This window comes from Saccopteryx leptura, chromosome 2, assembly GCF_036850995.1.
Source record: "Saccopteryx leptura isolate mSacLep1 chromosome 2, mSacLep1_pri_phased_curated, whole genome shotgun sequence".
Lineage (NCBI taxonomy): Eukaryota > Metazoa > Chordata > Mammalia > Chiroptera > Emballonuridae > Saccopteryx > Saccopteryx leptura.
The window spans coordinates 251,567,834-251,585,722 of NC_089504.1; the positions used below are offsets into that span (position 1 = coordinate 251,567,834).

At 45.6% G+C, this 17,889-nt stretch overlaps 1 protein-coding gene across 1 annotated transcript; it reads left to right on the forward strand.

Moving 5' to 3' along the window:
* Positions 1 to 13,345, forward strand: ZNF26 (zinc finger protein 26). The gene is made up of 5 exons (XM_066371283.1): positions 1 to 217; positions 382 to 434; positions 5,627 to 5,753; positions 6,014 to 6,109; positions 11,166 to 13,345. Exons 2-5 carry the CDS (start codon positions 402 to 404, stop codon positions 12,515 to 12,517), a joined length of 1,608 nt encoding a protein of 535 aa, XP_066227380.1. The 5' UTR covers positions 1 to 217; positions 382 to 401; the 3' UTR covers positions 12,518 to 13,345.
* Positions 13,346 to 17,889: the final 4,544 nt, after the last annotated feature.

Below are 17,889 nucleotides of genomic sequence, written 5' to 3' on the forward strand. Positions count from 1 at the left end.
TCCGCGGCTGTTGTTGGGATGCTCCTAGGGTGCTGTTTCTGGGTTGTTGTCAGTGGGCTTCAGCCGACGGGGAATTTTCTGAATGACTGTGGCGGCGGACCCTGCTGGATGCGTCCTTTGCAGACCAGGGTCTTGTCCAGCTGAGCCCTCCGCGGTCGGTCCGGGGCGTGGACAAAGCCATCGCAGCCTGTTCTCCCGGGTCAGGGCCGCGGGAACGGTAAAAAAAATCATTGCTAAGAGTTCCTCTGCCCAGGCTCTGAGGCCGTGTCCCCGCGAGGGACTCAGTCCCTTATCCTCCCGCTGTGGGGCACGAGGTCCCTCGTGGGTGGGCTCCTGTGGAAGCAGCAGGTAGACACTCACGATTCGGTCTCTCCCCCGCAGCCTGCACGACACGGCGCGGGATGGCCACCGGGATCTGCACAGCTTCGTATTGGGTAAGTGGGGACTTTCTTATTTTTTTTAGAGCTGACTCGGCACTGAGCGTGGACACGTTCAGCCCTGCACAGACACATCCAGGGCCCGAACTCACGGGCTGACCCCCCCCCCCCCCACACACACACACACCGCTCCTTGGCTCTGGATCTCCAAAAACTCTGTCTAATAGCAGTTTGTGTCCGGAATCCTCTCCTACGGCAGTTGCACTTTGCTGCCAGCTGCGGACCCAAGGGAAACGAGGGTCCTTACAGAAACGATCCTCTTATCATTTCAGGATTTTCACACAAAAGTACTAAGTTGTCTTCATATCCAGACCCTTAGGGCCTCGTTGGAGAAGTTACCGTCCTCATTGTTCGTTTGTTCAAATACTTATTTACTGAGTGTCTTATCGTGGGTTGGACCCTTGGGCTGGGGCTGGCATTGCAAAGGTAAGTTACATAAATTTCCTGTTTTAAGGAGCTGTGGTCTGGCAGGGCAGGTAATCAATCGAGTGAACATTGTGCACAGTTGCAGAAGAATGGCTAGGGTGAGGAGTTTGGTGTGCAAAGCCGGAAGGAGCAGTTTTGGAGGCGAGCGGGGCCAGTGGACCACCTGGACTGATGGAGTGAGGAAGAGGGGCGACCTCACAGCAGTTGCGGAACTTCTGACCTGTTGTGCAGGGTCCTGTGCTCCGTCCTTGGAAACACTATTAGAAGACGTATCCTGGATCCAGTGTAGTTTTGTAGATGTTGAATCTGCACCGCCTGTAGTCTAGTCTGTAGCTCAGGGGAGTTGTCAAGTGGAAATATACAGATGAAAGGCACCTGTGACAGTGCTAGCTCAAGATCTGACCCCAACAACCCTGACCGGTTGGCTCAGCGGTAGAGCGTCGGCCTAGCGTGCGGAGGACCCGGGTTCGATTCCCGGCCAGGGCACACAGGAGAGGCGCCCATTTGCTTCTCCACCCCTCCGCCGCGCCTTCCTCTGTCTCTCTCTTCCCCTCCCGCAGCCAAGGCTCCATTGGAGCAAAGATGGCCCGGGCACTGGGGATGGCTCTGTGGCCTCTGCCTCAGGCGCTAGAGTGGCTCTGGTCGCAACATAGCGACGCCCAGGATGGGCAGAGCATCGCCCCCTGGTGGGCAGAGCGTCGCCCCCTGGTGGGCGTGCCGGGTGGATCCCGGTAGGGCGCATGCAGGAGTCTGTCTGACTGTCTCTCCCTGTTTCCAGCTTCAGAAAAATGCAAAAAAAAAAAAAAAAAAAGGAAAAAGATCTGACCCCAACAGAGCCCTGAAAAGGACCAAGTAGATAGAGGACGCAAGGCAGTAAAAAGGAAAGGATTGCTGTGAAGGACTGGAGTGAGTGCAAAAGACATGAACGTTTGGAGATTTTTTTTCCCCTGTAAACTTGAGAAACTTAATATAATGGACTGTATTTTTTTTTTTTTTTTGAGAGAGAGAGAGAGAGAGAGAAGTGTCAACTTATTGTTCCACTTTAGTTGTACCATTGGTTGCTTCTCATATGTGCCCTGACCAGAGCTGGAACTGGCAGCTATAGGATTTGAGCTGGTGGCCCCAGGATCAAGCCTGCAACCTAGAGCTTAAACTGGTGGCCTTGGCACTCCAGGGAGACACTCTATCTACTGTGCCACTGGCCAGGGCAGCAAGACAAGATAAACTTCCTTGTCTCAATTTGCTCTGTGTGTATTCATTTTACTTTATCTTAGTATTTTTTTTATTACACCTTGATTTTTTTTTTAATTTTATTTATTCATTTTTAGAGAGGAGAGAGAGAGGGAGAGAGAGAAACAGAGAGAGAGAAGGGGGGAGGAGCTGGAAGCATCAACTCCCATATGTGCCTTGACCAGGCAAGCCCAGGGTTTCGAACCGACAACCTCAGCATTTCCAGGTCAACGCTTTATCCACTGCGCCACCACAGGTCAGGCCTATCTTAGTATTTTTCTTTAGGAATGTTGATCAGAGTTAATAATAAATGACACTACAATTCGTGTAATCCTTGGTATTGTCTTTGGGGTTATGCAAATTTGTATGATGCATTGTATGCATTATTTCCTGATTCTGCATCAGATTATATAAGATGGGAACTTTCTATTCCTTTGATATTGATAGAACGTACTTTTAAATATAGTGTAAGACCATTACTTTTCTGGTGTTGGTATATCTTTGAGCTCTGTTCTGCACCTTTCATTTTCCAGCCTGTCCCAAAATCTGTCATTCTGGTCAGTGATCACTCTTGTGACATCTTCATCTAGCTTTTATGTGGTCACATCGGTGTGCCTTGTTTCATGTTTCTCCTCCCTCTATTATGAAGTAGCCAGCTTGATGAATGGTCTGGATGGACTTCATTAGGATACAGACAAGTGACAGCTTCATTTTCTCCATCACTACCTCAGACATGCTCTGTCAGCTATTCCTCCCCAGGCCCTGGTGGTCATCTTAGCAAGAACCCATTATGTTCTTGCTACCGTCTTATTTGGTTGTCAGCTACTTTTCAGGCATTGGAGAGTCCAGTCCACATTCTAACCCCAATTCTTCTCCCACTCAGGGCTTAGAGGGGATATGGGGAGGCTCATCTCTCTTTTTGTTTTAGTTTATGGATTTGAGAGAGAGAGAGAAACATTGACTTGTTGTTCCACCCATCCATGTATTCATTGGTTGCTTCTTGCATATGCACTGACCAAGAAATGAACCTGCCACCTTGACCTCTCTGGATGATGCTATAACTGTCTAGAGGCTCATCTCTTTTTTCCTACTTTATTTTGTTGTTGCCCTCCTCTGGGGGCTCCTCTTAGGTTTGGATGGGAAGATCAGTGATTAGAAGACAGAGCTCTTGTGTTCTCACCATCAGTACCCAGCACCATGGGGGTTACTTGAATCCTGTCACATGGCTGTACCTTATACTTCTGTGGTGTGAATAATTTTCTCACTTTGCAAGTTTCCCCAGAATTGCACTCTTTGTTGTGTCTGGGGTCTTGCTTCTTGACGGCAGCACTATTGGGTAGGAGCCTATCAAGGGGATCAAGAGCCAGAATCTTCCGGACATCAATTCTCATCTGCCTTTGTAGAGCTCTCTAGCACTCTGTCTTCAGAATTTCCTAGAAGGAAACAAATCAGATTCCTTATTTGCTGAAATCGCTAAACAGAGGTCAGTTCCTGCTGACTTTGGGCTTGGTGGACATCTAGGCTGCGTGTGAGACACTTTCTCCTCCCCTTTCTTCCCACAGGTGCTCTCCTTAATGGGGACACTTCTCCCTCAGTGACCCACTTCAGGGAACTTTTCTCTAGCAGCTTCTTCACTGTCTTCAGTCCCTCAGCCCCTGCGTTTCTCATCCCTCAGGTTTCCCAAACTCCTTGTAGGGCAGCATCTTTGCTTTGCTTGGCCAGAATCCTTGCTGTTCTGCTCAGCATCCTTCTCTCCCGCTACGTGCTGCCTCATCTCCATCAGGACCTCTTCTGTCTCTGTCTTCATGGGATGTCAAGAGTCTAGCCACTGCTCATTACCCCACTGCTCTTACTTTAGCCCCAGCTACCTTCATCTTCCACCAGAACCCTTTGAGCCCTGGTTGGCCTTAGTGATGGGGCCTTTATTTTCTTGGAGCAAGGCTGGGAATTCACCAGTTTGGTACGTTTTATAGTTCCAGGCTCTCATTCCAGCTGAGACTCAAGGTGGACTGAGCAACCAGCAAGATGACAGAAGATTTTGGAAGGTTTTTCCATGTGTCTGACACCGTTGTTTAGTTGGTGATTTTTTTTTTTTTTTTAAGAGTGAGAGAGAGAGAAGGGGGGAGCAGAAAGCATCAACTCCCATATGTGCCTTGACCAGGCAAATCCAGGGTTTCGAAACGGTGACCTCAGCATTCCCAGGTCAACACTTTATCCATTGCACCACCACAGGTCAGGCTAACACTGTTGTTTAGAATTGTTTTCTTCATCTCCGTGCAGAATATAACCTGGATGTGTGTAGGTGTTTGCTTCCCTCTACAAGACTGGAAGCTTCTAGAGAGCAGAAGAAGATTTTATTAATCCTAAGTCTTTTTTTTATTTAATTTTTCCATTAAAAAATTGAGAGACTGAGCCTGACCAGGTGGTGGCGCAGTGGATAGAGCATCGGACTGGGATGCCGAGGACCCAGGTTCGAGACCCCAAGGTTGCCAGCTTGAGCATGGGCTCATCTAGTTTGAGCAAAAAAAGCTCACCAGCTTGGAGCCAAGATCGCTGGCTCGAGCAAGGGGTTACTTGGTCTGCTGAAGGCCCACAGTCAAGGCACATATGAGAAAGCAATCAATGAACAGCTAAGGTGTCGCAATGCGCAACAAAAAACTAATGATTTAAGCCCTGGCCGGTTGGCTCAGCGGTAGAGCGTCGGCCTGGCGTGCAGGAGTCCCAGGTTCGATTCCCGGCCAGAGCACACAGGAGAAGCACCCATCTGCTTCTCCAACCCTCCCCCCCTCCTTTCTCTCTGTCTCTCTCTTCCCCTCCCGCAGCCAAGGCTCCATTGGAGCAAAGATGGCCCGGGCACTGGGGATGGCTCTGTGGCCTCTGCCTCAGGCGCTAGAATGGCTCTGGATGCAACAGAACGACGCCCCAGAGGGGCAGAACATCGCCCCCTGGTGGGCATGCCGGGTGGATCCCGGTAGGGCGCATGCGGAAGTCTGTCTGACTGCCTCCCCGTTTCCAGCTTCAGAAAAATGAAAAGACAAAAACAAAAAAACCTAATGATTCATGCTTCTCATCTCTCCGTTTCTGTCTGTCTGTCCCTGTCTATCCCTCTCTCTGACTCTCTGTCTCTGTAAAAAAAAAAAAAAAAAAAAAGAGAGAGACCGAGAGAGAAGGGAAGGAAGAGAGAGAGCGAGAAGCATCAACTCGTTTCACTTAATTGTTCCATTTAGTTGTGTGCTCATTGATTACCTCTCGTACCTGCCCTAACCGCAGTTGAACCTTCAACCTTGGTGTGTTGGGATGACACTTTATCCATAAGGCACCCATCCAGGGCCATCCTGAGATCTTTAGGATCCTAAAAACAGCTAGTACATAGAAGCACACTTTTTTTTTTTAAATACAATTTTTTCAAAATAAATGCTGACTTGGAAGAGTTGGTCCGTAAAGGAATATTTCTCCTGTCCTGGTTCCTCTGTGTCTTTTCCATGTCACCTAATGTAACTGTATCTATTTGAATGGGTTGTGTATTATTACAGGGATTATTGTCATTCAAGGATATATCTATGGACTTCACCTGGGAAGAATGGCAGTTACTGGATTCTGCACAGAAGTACCTGTACAGGGATGTGATACTGGAAAACTATCATAACCTGCTGTCTGTGGGTAAGTACAGCTTCTCTGTTAAGTCAGACTTTGAATCATGAGTTGCTATCCCTTATCTTTCACTGATCTACCCTGAGACCTTGAAGTACTTAATGATTATGGGCTTGAACTTTAGAGGTCAAGTGTTCTTCATCCTTGTTTGGCCGCCACCTCCTAATTGTGATCTTTACCCAAGTGCAAATAAGCAGTTTCATCTTGTAGCTCCTGATCCCTTAGTCTGTAGCAGTTTGCCCCACATCTTTGTGATTTTCCATTAACAGGGTATCATGGTACCAAACCTGATTTAATCTTCAAGTTGGAGCAAGGAGAAGAGCCATGGATAACAAATGCTAACATTTCTTGTCAGAGCTGTCCAGGTGGGTGAGTGGGAACGAGGAAGACGGTTAGGCGTGGGAGAACACGGGGTGGCATTCAGGCAGCATTGTGCGTAGAAACATTTATCTGAAGTCCCTCAACCACTGGGGTGGCTTGGGGGGAGCCCACAAGCTTCTCAGATAAGGAAATGGCTGTCGTTCTGCCCGTGTGTGTGCTTTCCTCCCAGGCTCTGAGAAGCAGGCATCTCTCCTGTTCACTCAGCTCAAATGTTGTTTTCTGAGCTAGTTTCCTTCCTTCCCATGGTTATGGACAATATCAGGCATCCAGGCCTCTCACCTGGTATCATCCTTGCCTTCATTTCCCTGACATCTCCCTTCTCCTTTGCCATCGTAGTTGAATCCCTTAGACTTGACTCACAGTCTTTTACTTCCTTCCCTCGCTTTGGCTGACTTCAGAGATTTCACTGTCTTCTTTTCTCTGATCACTAATCACTTTGAAATTATACCTGTTCCTTTCTTTGGGCACTTTTCTTAAAAGAATTCTGAAACCTAACCTGGTCTCCCCTGCTTATATTAAACAATTTTATCAACTTACATTTCCCTGACTCCTTTTTCCTTTTGAGTTGTCTGTAGGGGTTTGCTTCACAGATTTGGCTGTTTGCTCCTATAACTTTTTTTTTTTTTTTTTTTTTTTGTGGCAGAGACAGTCAGAGAGAGGGACAGACAGACAGGAAGGGAGAGAGATGAGAAACTTCAGTTCTTCATGGCGGCTCCTTAGTTGTTCATTGATTGATTTTTCATGTTGCCTTGACGGGGTGGGGGGCAGCTACAGCAGACTGAGTGACCCCTTGCTTGAGCCAGCGACCTTGGGTCCAAGCTGGTGAGCTTTGCTCAAACCAAATGAGCCCGCGCTCAAGCTGGTGACCTTGAGGTCTCAAACCTGAGTCCTCCACAGCCCAGTCCAATGCTCTATCCACTGCACATTGCCTGGTCAAGCTCCTATAACTATTGAAAAGCTTTTCCATTCTGAAAATGGAAGCTTTTTTTTCTCCCAGTGTTGTAACATCAAAATTGACATTTTCACCCTTTTTCTTCTGCCATCTAGTCCCAGGTCTGATATGCTTGCAATAGAGCTCCCTTGTGCTTTTCCAGTCTTCATTCTCAGTGTCAGCATGGAAAGTAACTTCTGAAGTTTCCTGTCGTTGTGAGTGCTGTTCTTGCACTTCTTACAGTATTGTATCCTGCCTCCGGTGCTCTCCTTGAGTACCCCATCTCCTTTACTAATCTTAATACTACTTTTATTTCTGTTAGTATTTTATTCTTTTTTTTTTTTTTGGATTTTTCTGAGGTTGGAAACGGGGAAGCAGTCAGGCAGACTCCCGCCTGCGCCCGACCAGGATCCACCCGGCATGCCCACCAGGGGGCGATGCTCTGCCCATCTGAGGTGTCGCTCTGCCGCAATTAGAGCCATTCCAGCGCCTGAGGCAGAGGTCACAGAGCCATCCTCAGCGCCTGGGCAAACTTTGCTCCAATGGACCCTCAGCTGCGGGAAGGGAAGAGAGAGACAGAGAGGAAGGAGAGGGGGAGGGGTAGAGAAGCAGATGGGTGCTTCTCCTGTGTGCCCTAGCTGGAAATCGAACCCAGGACTCCTGCACGCCAGGCCAATGCTCTACTACTGAGCCAACCGGCCAGGGCTTATTCTTTTTTTTTAGTGAGAGAGGAACAGATAGGGACAGAGAGGAAGGGAGAGAGATGAGAAGCATCAGTTCTTCATTGTGGCACCTTAGTTGTTCATTGATTGCTTTCTCATATGTGCCTTGACCGGGGGGTGGCTACAGCAGAGTGAGTGATGCCTTGCTCAAGCCAGCAGTCTTGGTCTCAAGCCAGCAACCTTGGGCTTTAATCCAGCAACTTTTGGGTTCAAGCCAGTGACCATGGGGTCATGTCAATGATCCCACACTCAAACTAGCAAACCAGCGACCCCATGCTCAAGCTGGTGAGCCTGCACTCAAGTTAGTGACCTCAAGTCCTCTGCATCCTAGGCCAACACTCTATCCCCTGCATCACTTCTTGGTCAAGCAGTATCTTATTCTTTGAAATATCTTTGTAGTTCCTTTCTCCTCGATTGTCACCCAAAGTAGATTAGTATTCAGAGTAGATCAGTATTCTGGCATATTTGGATAGCTCAACATCTTGGCTGTATTTGAGAACTCGAGTCTTCTCCTTACCTGTTGCTGCTGGATTTATTTTCATAAGTATCCTATCACTGGTCTGAGAATACAAACAAGAATCTTAAACCCCTGGTTCAAGCAAAGTAAGAAATAAAGAATTTATAGTCTCAAATGACAAGTTGTCTCCTATAGTGCAGCAGCTCCACAGAGGCTTAATTCAGACGCTTGGTGATGTCTCCCCTTTGTCATCCTCAGATATTAGCTTCTCTCTGCAGCATGGTTGGGTAGCTGTCTTGGTGCCAGGCATCACATGCAGACACATCAGGAACCACTGGATAAGTCCTAATTCTTGCCAAGGTATCCCTTTTATTGGTGCCCAAAATCTTCCTAGGAGCCTAAACAACTTACAGCATCTCACAACAGACATGCCAATGCCTCAACCAGTTATGGTGTTGGGGGACAGGGACCTGCCTTTGCCAGCCAGACCACCTGCACCGTATCCTCATCAGTCAGGGCTGCTACACAGAAGGAGGGAGATGCCTTGGAGTACGCAGTAGATGGTGTGTCACAGTCCCACCTTTGGATACTCAGCACAGCATGCACTTTACAACTGTACAGCTTCAAAAATGGTAATGTCAACATGAAAGATAATCATCCTTCCCCCAAAAGGGGGCAGTGCATGTTCTCTTCCTAGACCTGATTTGAGTTGCAAGTCTAGGATCTCTTGGGATATATGTAGTACCATCAGACAGGTAAGACTGTGGTCTCACCATCTGAATTGACTTGTAGGTAGCAGATAGATCATCTCTTCCAGATAAACATGATGAGGGGAAAGGAGCCAGAATATTGTAATAGAAGTTCCTCCTTCCAGAAGGGGAGCAGGGAAAACAACAGTTATCACTGGTCCATTGCTTACGCCATCTCTTTTACAAAAGAATTACAGCAGGCATTTTTGGTATAATTGGTGTAATTTCCTTGTTAGCCAGTTTCACAGTCCTGGCACTTCACTCTGAAGTCTTCCTTCTTGTTGTCCTCTTTGGCCACAGATGAGATAAAGTTTGGGGAGAAAGCACTTTCTGGGGGCTACATTTTAGTTTCATTAGCCCACTTGTGTTGGTGTAAGTTTTGGGGCATTTATGGTTGGAGAATCCTAGGCTATTGTCAGACCAGGCTTAGTAGGGTTCCCTTCAACATTTTCTGACATTCTCTTAAGCCATTAACAACAACCCAGAGTTGTCTAGACATAGTCTTTGAGACTGAGAAATCCTGTCTTCTAGCCGTGGTCTTAGTATCCTCACCTCTCAATCTTGCGTTTAGTAGCCCCATTTTCAGGCACAAGCCATAACCTGAAGGTTCCACCACTGTTGGGAAGAAGCTGTTTAGCAAGAAGTCCTGAGGGTAGGATGCTGCTGAAGACACAAGGTAGTAATCTTGTGACATGAGGCGCTGCCCAGACCTGGACCTGCTGCTGTTTCCTTTAACCCCGTCTGCTCATCAGTCACTCATCGTCGTGTTCCTATTTGGACCTCACAGATGAACTTGCCCATTCTCTCTGCATCTCCTGTCCAATCCTAAATGTCTTGTGCTTAGACATCCCTTTTATTTTCACATATTGCCTGACCTGTGGTGGCGCAGTGGTTAAAGCGTCAACCTGGAACGCTGAGGTCGCCGGTTTGAAACTTGGGTGCCCATATGGGAGTTGATGCTTTCTGCTCCTTCCTCCCTTCTTTCGCTCTTTCTATTTCCTCTCTAAAATGAATAATTTTTTTTTAAATCTTTAAAAAAAAAATTTTTTAGGCCCTGGCTGGTTGGCTCAGTGGTAGAGCGTTGGCCTGGCGTGCAGAAGTCCTGGGTTCAATTCCTGGCCAGGGCACACAGGAGAAGCGCCCATTTGCTTCTCCACCCCTCCCCCTCTCCTTCCTCTCTGTCTCTCTCTTCCCCTCCTGCAGCCAAGGCTCCATTGGAGCGAAGATGGCCCAGGCGCTGGTGTGGCTCTGTGGCCTCTGCCTCAGGCACTAGAGTGGCTCTGGTCACAACAGAGCGACACCCCGGATGGGCAGAGCATCGCCCCCTGGTGGGTGTGCCGGGTGGATCCCGGTTGGGCACATGTGGGAGTCTGTCGACTGCCTCCCCGTTTCCAGCTTCAGAAAAATACCAAAAAAAAAAAATTTTTTTTTTTACATATTTCCGAGGAGATCTCATGTACCATGTCATTTAATACCTTTCATATGTTGTTGACTCCTACTTTTTACTGAGCACTTAGGTCTGACTGCCTATTTACTGTCTTTGATACTTAACTGAGATCTCAAATGTAATAAGATCCGAAACAGGCCCTAGGCGGGTGACTTAGTGGATAAAGTATCAACCGGTGCACCAGAGGCTGTGGGTTCAACTCCTGGTCAGGGCATATATGAGAAGTAGTCAATGTGTGCAAAACTAAATGAAAACAACTAAGTGAAACAAGTTGATGATCCTCTCTCTCTCTCTCTCTCTCTCTCTTTCTTCCCTTCTTTCCCCTACTTTTGTCTCTCAAATCAATGGAAAAATTAAAAAATAAAAGAGATCCAAAACAAAGTCTTATTTTTCCTCCAAACATGTTTTTACCCCAGTGTTTTTCATCTCAAAGATTAGGTCCATTTGTTTTTCAAGTCTGAAATATAGGAGTTATTAAAACCTCTATTTTTAAAACCACTTTTTATCACTGCTAATTTGCTATTCACTTTCAAAATGGGACATGGTTTGGTTTTATTCAGTTCCCTTCTGCCCCATTGCTTAGATCTCTGGCGCAAGTGCACTTGGCCAGTATTTTTTTGAACCAGTGTCAGAGGCATTTTACCAAGAGGAAAAGATTCATTACATGGCAGTGCTAAAGCTCTTTAGTTCCATATCAGGTTCATGTTATAATTTAAAAAAATTTTCTTTTCTAGAAAGTTGGAAAAAATGTTACCAGAAAAATCAAGATGAGCTTGAAAGTGTTGAGAGAAATTATGCTTGTAATGCATTTGGCAAACTACATCTGAGCAAAACCCATGTTTCTTCAAGACAAAGACTCCATAAGTATAACACACATGGAAAAAGTTTGACACAAAACTCATGTTTAACCAGAAGCTATCTAAGAAAGAATCCTGATAGGTTTCATGGATATGAACAAGCATATTTTCTTAAGCATCAAAGAGCTCATAGTATAGAAAAAAACTGTGTATGTGGTGAATGTGGGAAAGCTTTTCGTTGCAAATCACAGCTCATTGTACATCTCAGAATTCATACAGGAGAGAGACCTTATGAATGTACTAAGTGTGAAAGAGCCTTCAGTGCCAAGTCAAACCTGAATGCTCATCAGAGAGTTCACACAGGAGAAAAACCCTACTCATGTAGTGAATGTGGGAAAGTCTTCTCTTTCAGGTCACAGCTCATTGTCCATCAGGAAGTTCACACAGGAGGGAAACCTTATGGTTGCAGTGAATGTGGAAAAGCCTACAGCTGGAAATCACAGCTTATTTTACACCAGAGAAGTCATACAGGAGTGAAACCCTATGAATGCAGTGAATGTGGGAAAGCCTTTAGTTTGAAGTCACCATTTGTTGTACACCAGAGAACTCATACAGGAGTGAAACCCCATAAATGCAATGAATGTGGGAAAGCCTTTAGGAGTAAGTCCTACCTCCTTGTTCACATCAGAATGCATACAGGAGAGAAACCTTATCAATGCAATGATTGTGGGAAAGCCTTCAATATGAAGACACAGCTCGTTGTCCATCAGGGAGTTCACACAGGAAATAATCCTTACCAATGCAGTGAATGTGGGAAGGCCTTTGGTAGGAAAGAGCAGCTCACTGCACATATAAGAGCACATGCAGGAGAGAAACCATATGGATGCAGTGAATGTGGGAAGTCATTCAGCAGCAAATCATACCTTGTTATACACCGGAGAACACACACAGGAGAGAGACCCTATGAATGTAGTTTCTGTGAGAGAGCCTTTTGTGGGAAGTCGCAGCTAATTATACATCAGAGAACTCATTCAACAGAGAAGCCCTATGAATGCAGTGAATGTGAGAAAGCCTATCCTCGGAAGGCATCACTTCAGATACACCAGAAAACTCATTCAGGAGAGAAACCTTTTAAGTGTAGTGAGTGTGGGAAAGCCTTCACTCAGAAGTCATCTCTCAGTGAACATCAAAGAGTTCATACAGGAGAGAAGCCATGGAAATGTTCTGAGTGTGGGAAATGTTTCTGTTGGAATTCAGGGCTTCGTATACATCGAAAAACTCACCTGTGAGCCCTAGCCAGATAGCTCAGTTGGTTAGAGTGTTGCTCCAGAGCACAGAGGTTATAGTTTGATTCCCAGTCAGGGCACGTACAGGAACAGATTGAAGTTCTTGTTTCTCTCTCCTCTCAAATCAGTAAATAAAAATTTTAAGAGAGAAAAACTCAAGTGAAATTAGAATGAAGTAGACGTTAGAAGCATTCTAATAAAACTTGATCCTTAGGAGACTTTAGATGATAATGTAGATGAATCTACCAGCAGGAAATCCTAAAAATATATCAAATAAGTCATATAGGAGAGAATCCAATTATATTTGGAATGAAAGTGCAAAAGCTTATAGAAATTAGTCTTTTATTAACTATAGTGAGAATAATGGAAGGAATTTAGCAAAATCTCAACCAAATGTACTGTCATTAAGATTTAATTTGGAGAATTCATACTGAGGACGCTTTATAAATTTAATACACTGGGAAAGCATTTCCCCATAGAAATTACATGGAAATTCACATGCCAGATTTGAAGCTATGTTTTAGAATGAAGAAAATTATAAATTATAGACTTTTTCATGGTGAAGTATAAAGGTTTTTAATATATAAGTAAAATGTCAGGAAAACAGAAGCAACATGCCTGCAGGTGAGGAGATATATAGTGTGTTTCCTGATCAACACCGAGTAGCATTTAAAATATTTTTGGTATTTTTTAATGTAACTTGTTATACATATATTTGATAGTTTGTGGGATAACATCCCCCAATATTATCCATATTAAATACGAAATAACAGTATTCTCTTTTTTAATTATTTTTATTTTAATTTGTGTGTGTGTGTGTGTGTGTTTTTGAAGTGAGAACTGGGGAGACAGAAAGACAGCATGCCCACCAGGCAGTAATGCTCTGCCCATCTGGGGCATTGCTCCATCGCTTCTGGAGCCATTCTAGCACCTGAGGTGGATGCCATGGAGCCGTCCTCAGTGCCTGGACCAACTTTGCTCCAATGGAGCCTTGGCTGCAGGAGGCGAAGAGAGAGAGAGAGAGAAAGGAAAGGGGTAAGGGTAGAGAAGCAGGCGCTTCTCCTGTGTGCCCTGGCTGGGAATTGAACCTGGGACTTGCACACCCTGGGCCGACGCTCTACTGCTGAGCCAACTGGCCAGGGCCTTCTCTGTTTTTTGAGTTTTGGGTATTTTTTTTAGCAATATAACTAATATAATGTGGTTTTTAATGAAAGGATATGGTTCTCACTCCAAATGAGTTTACTTTTTCAGGAGTCTACATAAGTGGGTCTGACAATTATTACAAGGCTGCTTAAGGGAAGTCATTGTAATGAACTATTGAGTATATTTTAGCACTGTCCATTCCCATTGATTGATAAGAGCATCCTAGTTTTTTTCTGGAGAAATGCCTCTATTGTGTGCGTCCTTGTGGTTGTGTCTTTCAGGGTGTCTTTTTCACTACCCACAGGTGGGCATTTACCCATTGTTAGGTAATGGTAATCTCTTTTCCAGGATTTTGAGTCTATTTAAATCTCACATGAACCCAAAGAGAAATATGGAAACTTGTATGTTCTTGTCTCAAAATCCTGTTGAGAACATCAATTCTTTCTTGATGTATTGATTTCTCAGAATAACGTTGGATACTGTCCGTTTTGAATTTGGTTTTCTGGCCTTACGGGTGCCTCATATCTTTTTAATTAAAACATTTTTTTTTCTGCTAAAGTTAAGGAGAATGAATTTCTCTTTCTTGTAACTGCTGAGTTTTTGGGTTTTTTAAAAATTTTTCTGAAGCTGGAAACGGGAGAGACAGACTCCCGTATGCGCCCGACCGGGATCCACCCAGCACGCCCACCAGGGGGTGACACTCTGCCCACCAGGGGGCGATGCTCTGCCCCTCCGGGGCGTCGCTCTGTCGCGACCAGAGCCACTCTAGCGCCTGGGGCAGAGGCCAAGGAGCCATCCCCAGCGCCCGGGCCATCTTTGCTCCAATGGAGCCTCGCTGCGGGAGGGGAAGAGAGAGACAGAGAGGAAGGAGAGAGGGAGGGGTGGAGAAGCAGATGGGTGCTTCTCCTGTGTGCCCTGGCCGGGAATCAAACCCAGGACTCCTGCACGCCAGGCCGACACTCTACCACTGAGCCGACCGGCCAGGGCCGTAACTGCTGAGTTTTAATTGATAAATTCTTGCTCTGGAGCAATGTGTAGGTAACAATGTCTTAGACAAACAGGATATTTGGTTTAGATTTTTTCCTGAAATGAAAAAAATTAGATTCTTTTTTATATTCCAAGATGGGAGTTTTTTAGACCATAGTATGAAATGATGTATTGTTTGCGTACACCAAAAACCTTGTGGCACTAGATAAGATTCTAGGAACTCTGAGGAACTATTGCCATAGAAAAATTTTACATTTATAAGGAGATCAGGAGCAGGAGACAAGATGACTACTTCTGGTCATATTGGCTCTTAAATTCAACAGTGACCTGAAGCCTTGAAATTTCAAGGCAGAGGCCTGACCTGTGGTGGTGCAGTGGATAAAGCATCGACTTGAAATGCTGAATTCATCATTTCGAAACCCTGGGCTTGCCTGGTCAAGGCGCATATAGGAGTTGCTTCCTGCTCCTTCTCCCCTTCTCTATCTCTCCCCACACCTCTCTAGAAAATTAATAAATAAAATAAAATAGAAGCTAACATCTAGATGCAAGGTGTTCCTATGGATATTGAAGTGTCACTTCCTAAGGCCTATCAATGGACAAATATAGGAAATACATACATATATATATATATATATATATATATTTTTTTTTTTTTTTTTTTTTTTTTTAATCTCAAGGCAGAGTATAAGTTTCTGTGACATTGCTGAAATAGTTGCTCACTCATAGCTGTAGGGTGGAGATGGTAGAAGTCAAATACATATTTGATTTGCTAAATTTAAAAAGTCAGCCTGATGGCCCTGGCCGGTTGGCTCAGCGGTAGAGCGTCAGCCTAGTGTGCGGAGGACCCGGGTTCGATTCCCGGCCAGGGCACACAGGAGAAGCGCCCATTTGCTTCTCCACCCCTCCGCTGCGCTTTCCTCTCTGTCTCTCTCTTCCCCTCCCGCAGCCAAGGCTCCATTGGAGCAAAGATGGCCCGGGCGCTGGGGATGGCTCTGTGGCCTCTGCCTCAGGCGCTAGAGTGGCTCTGGTCGCAACATGGCGACGCCCAGGATGGGCAGAGCATCGCCCCCTGGTGGGCAGAGCGTCACCCCCTGGTGGGCGTGCCGGGTGGATCCCGGTCGGGCGCATGCGGGAGTCTGTCTGACTGTCTCTCCCTGTTTCCAGCTTATAAAAAAAATAAAATAAAATAAAAAGTCAGCCTGATGCCTGACCAGATGGTGGGGCAGTGGATAGAGCGTCGGACTGGGATGCAGAAGGACCCAGGTTCGAGACCCCGAGGTCGCCAGCTTGAGCGCAGGCTCATCTGACTTGAGCAAAAAGCTCACCAGCTTGGACCCAAGGTCGCTGGCTCGAGCAAGGGGTTACTTGGTCTGCTGAAGGCCTGCGGTCAAGGCACATATGAGAAAGCAGTCAATGAACAACTGAGGTGTCACAACGAAAAACTGATGATTGATGCTTCTCATCTCTCTGTTTCTGTCTCTCTCTCTCTCTGACTCTCTCTCTGTCCCTGTTAAAAAAAAAAAAAGTCATCCACCTAAAATGCTCATTAATTCCTTATGTAAGCATGCATTTGTCTAGGACAGCAGTTCTCAACCTGTGGGTCGCGACCCCTGTGTTTTGGTCCTTCGACCCCCTCCGGGGTCGCAACCCACAGGTTGAGAACTGCTGGTCTAGGAAATGTCTCATGATGATTCAAGTAGAGATATCTGATACTCTTTGCACTGTGCTGTCCGCCCAAGGACATAGGCTAACTGTTGGGAAACTATAGCCCACAGGCCAACACTTGCTAGTAGTAACACAGAAGAGTATAGAAATAAATAAAGGAATGGTGAGTCATAGAGGGATTAGATCTTAAATATTTGGAAGATGCTCAGTTTTTCCTTACTGCTAAAAATGAGGAAGCATGCTGTGAAGAGAACACCCAGAATGTGACTAGAGAACTGTTCGTTAATGATATTAGGTGTATCTTTTGAATCCAATCAGCAGAAGTGCTGCCAGCTTGGACTGAAGAGAACAGAGAAGGGTTAAAGGAATGTCATTGGTCTTCTGAGACTCTACAGGCAGGAAACAAGCTGATAGAGCTATCTAATTGTAAACATGGGTTAACCTTAAAAAAACAGGGAGAATGGTCTGATCAGTGGTGGCGCAGTGGATAGAGCATCAACCTGGAATGCTGAAGTCCCAGGTTCAAAACACCAAGGTCACCAGCTTGAATGCAGGCTCACCAGCTTGAGCATGGGATCAAAAAAAAAAAAAAAGTGATCCCATGGCCTGACCAGGCAGTGGTGCAGTGGATAGGACATCAGACTGGGATGTGGATGATCCAGGTTGGAAACCTAGGTCACCAGCTTGAGCATAGGCTCATCCATCCAGCTTGAGCATGGGGTTGCTGGCTTGAGTGTGGGATCATAGACATGACCTATGATTGCTAGCTTGAGTTCAGAGGTCACTGGCTTGAGCAAGAGGTCACTGGCTCAGCTGGAGCTCCCAGTCAAGGTATGTATGAGAAGCAATCAATTAACAACTGAAGTGATGCAACTACAAGTTAATGCTTCTCATCTCCCTTCCTGTCTATCGTCTGTTTCTCCTTCTCTTGGGAAAAAAAAAAAAAAAAACCCAAAAAGGTTTTTTGAAAAAAGGTATGGGGAGAATAATTCCAAAGGCAGGATCACCACCAAGGTTCTAGAAGGTGAAGCTCTTTCAACTCCAGAGAGCTGGTCTACCCTGCAGGGATGAGGAAGCAGGGCCACCACCTCAGTGGGCTCAGTAGACAGAGCATTTAGTCAAAGAGCACTTGGAATTCTCCTCAGCCAAGTATCCCAATTCAGTATCAGTTCTACTTTCCATAAAATAGAACATAATTTAGCCAAATTATTTCCCACTTTATTACAAAGATCTTTTTTATCTCCAATCTCCAATAACATGGCACTCATTTTTATCAGACACCTCACCAAAAGTACCTTTAACATATTTCTACCAAGTCTTCTCAAGACAGTCTGGGCTTTTTCTATCAAGTGCCTCAAAACTCAATCATCGTCCTGGCTCGATGGCTCACTTGGCTGGAGCATTGTCATGCAATGCAGAGGTGGCTGGTTCAGTCCTTGACTAGGGCACATACAGAAACAGATTGATGCTTCTGTCTCCCCCTTACCACCCTTCCTCACTCTGGATTCCATAAAAATAAAAAATAAAGACAAAAAAAGGCAACAGAGAACATTTAAAAAAAAAACACAAACAATCATCTG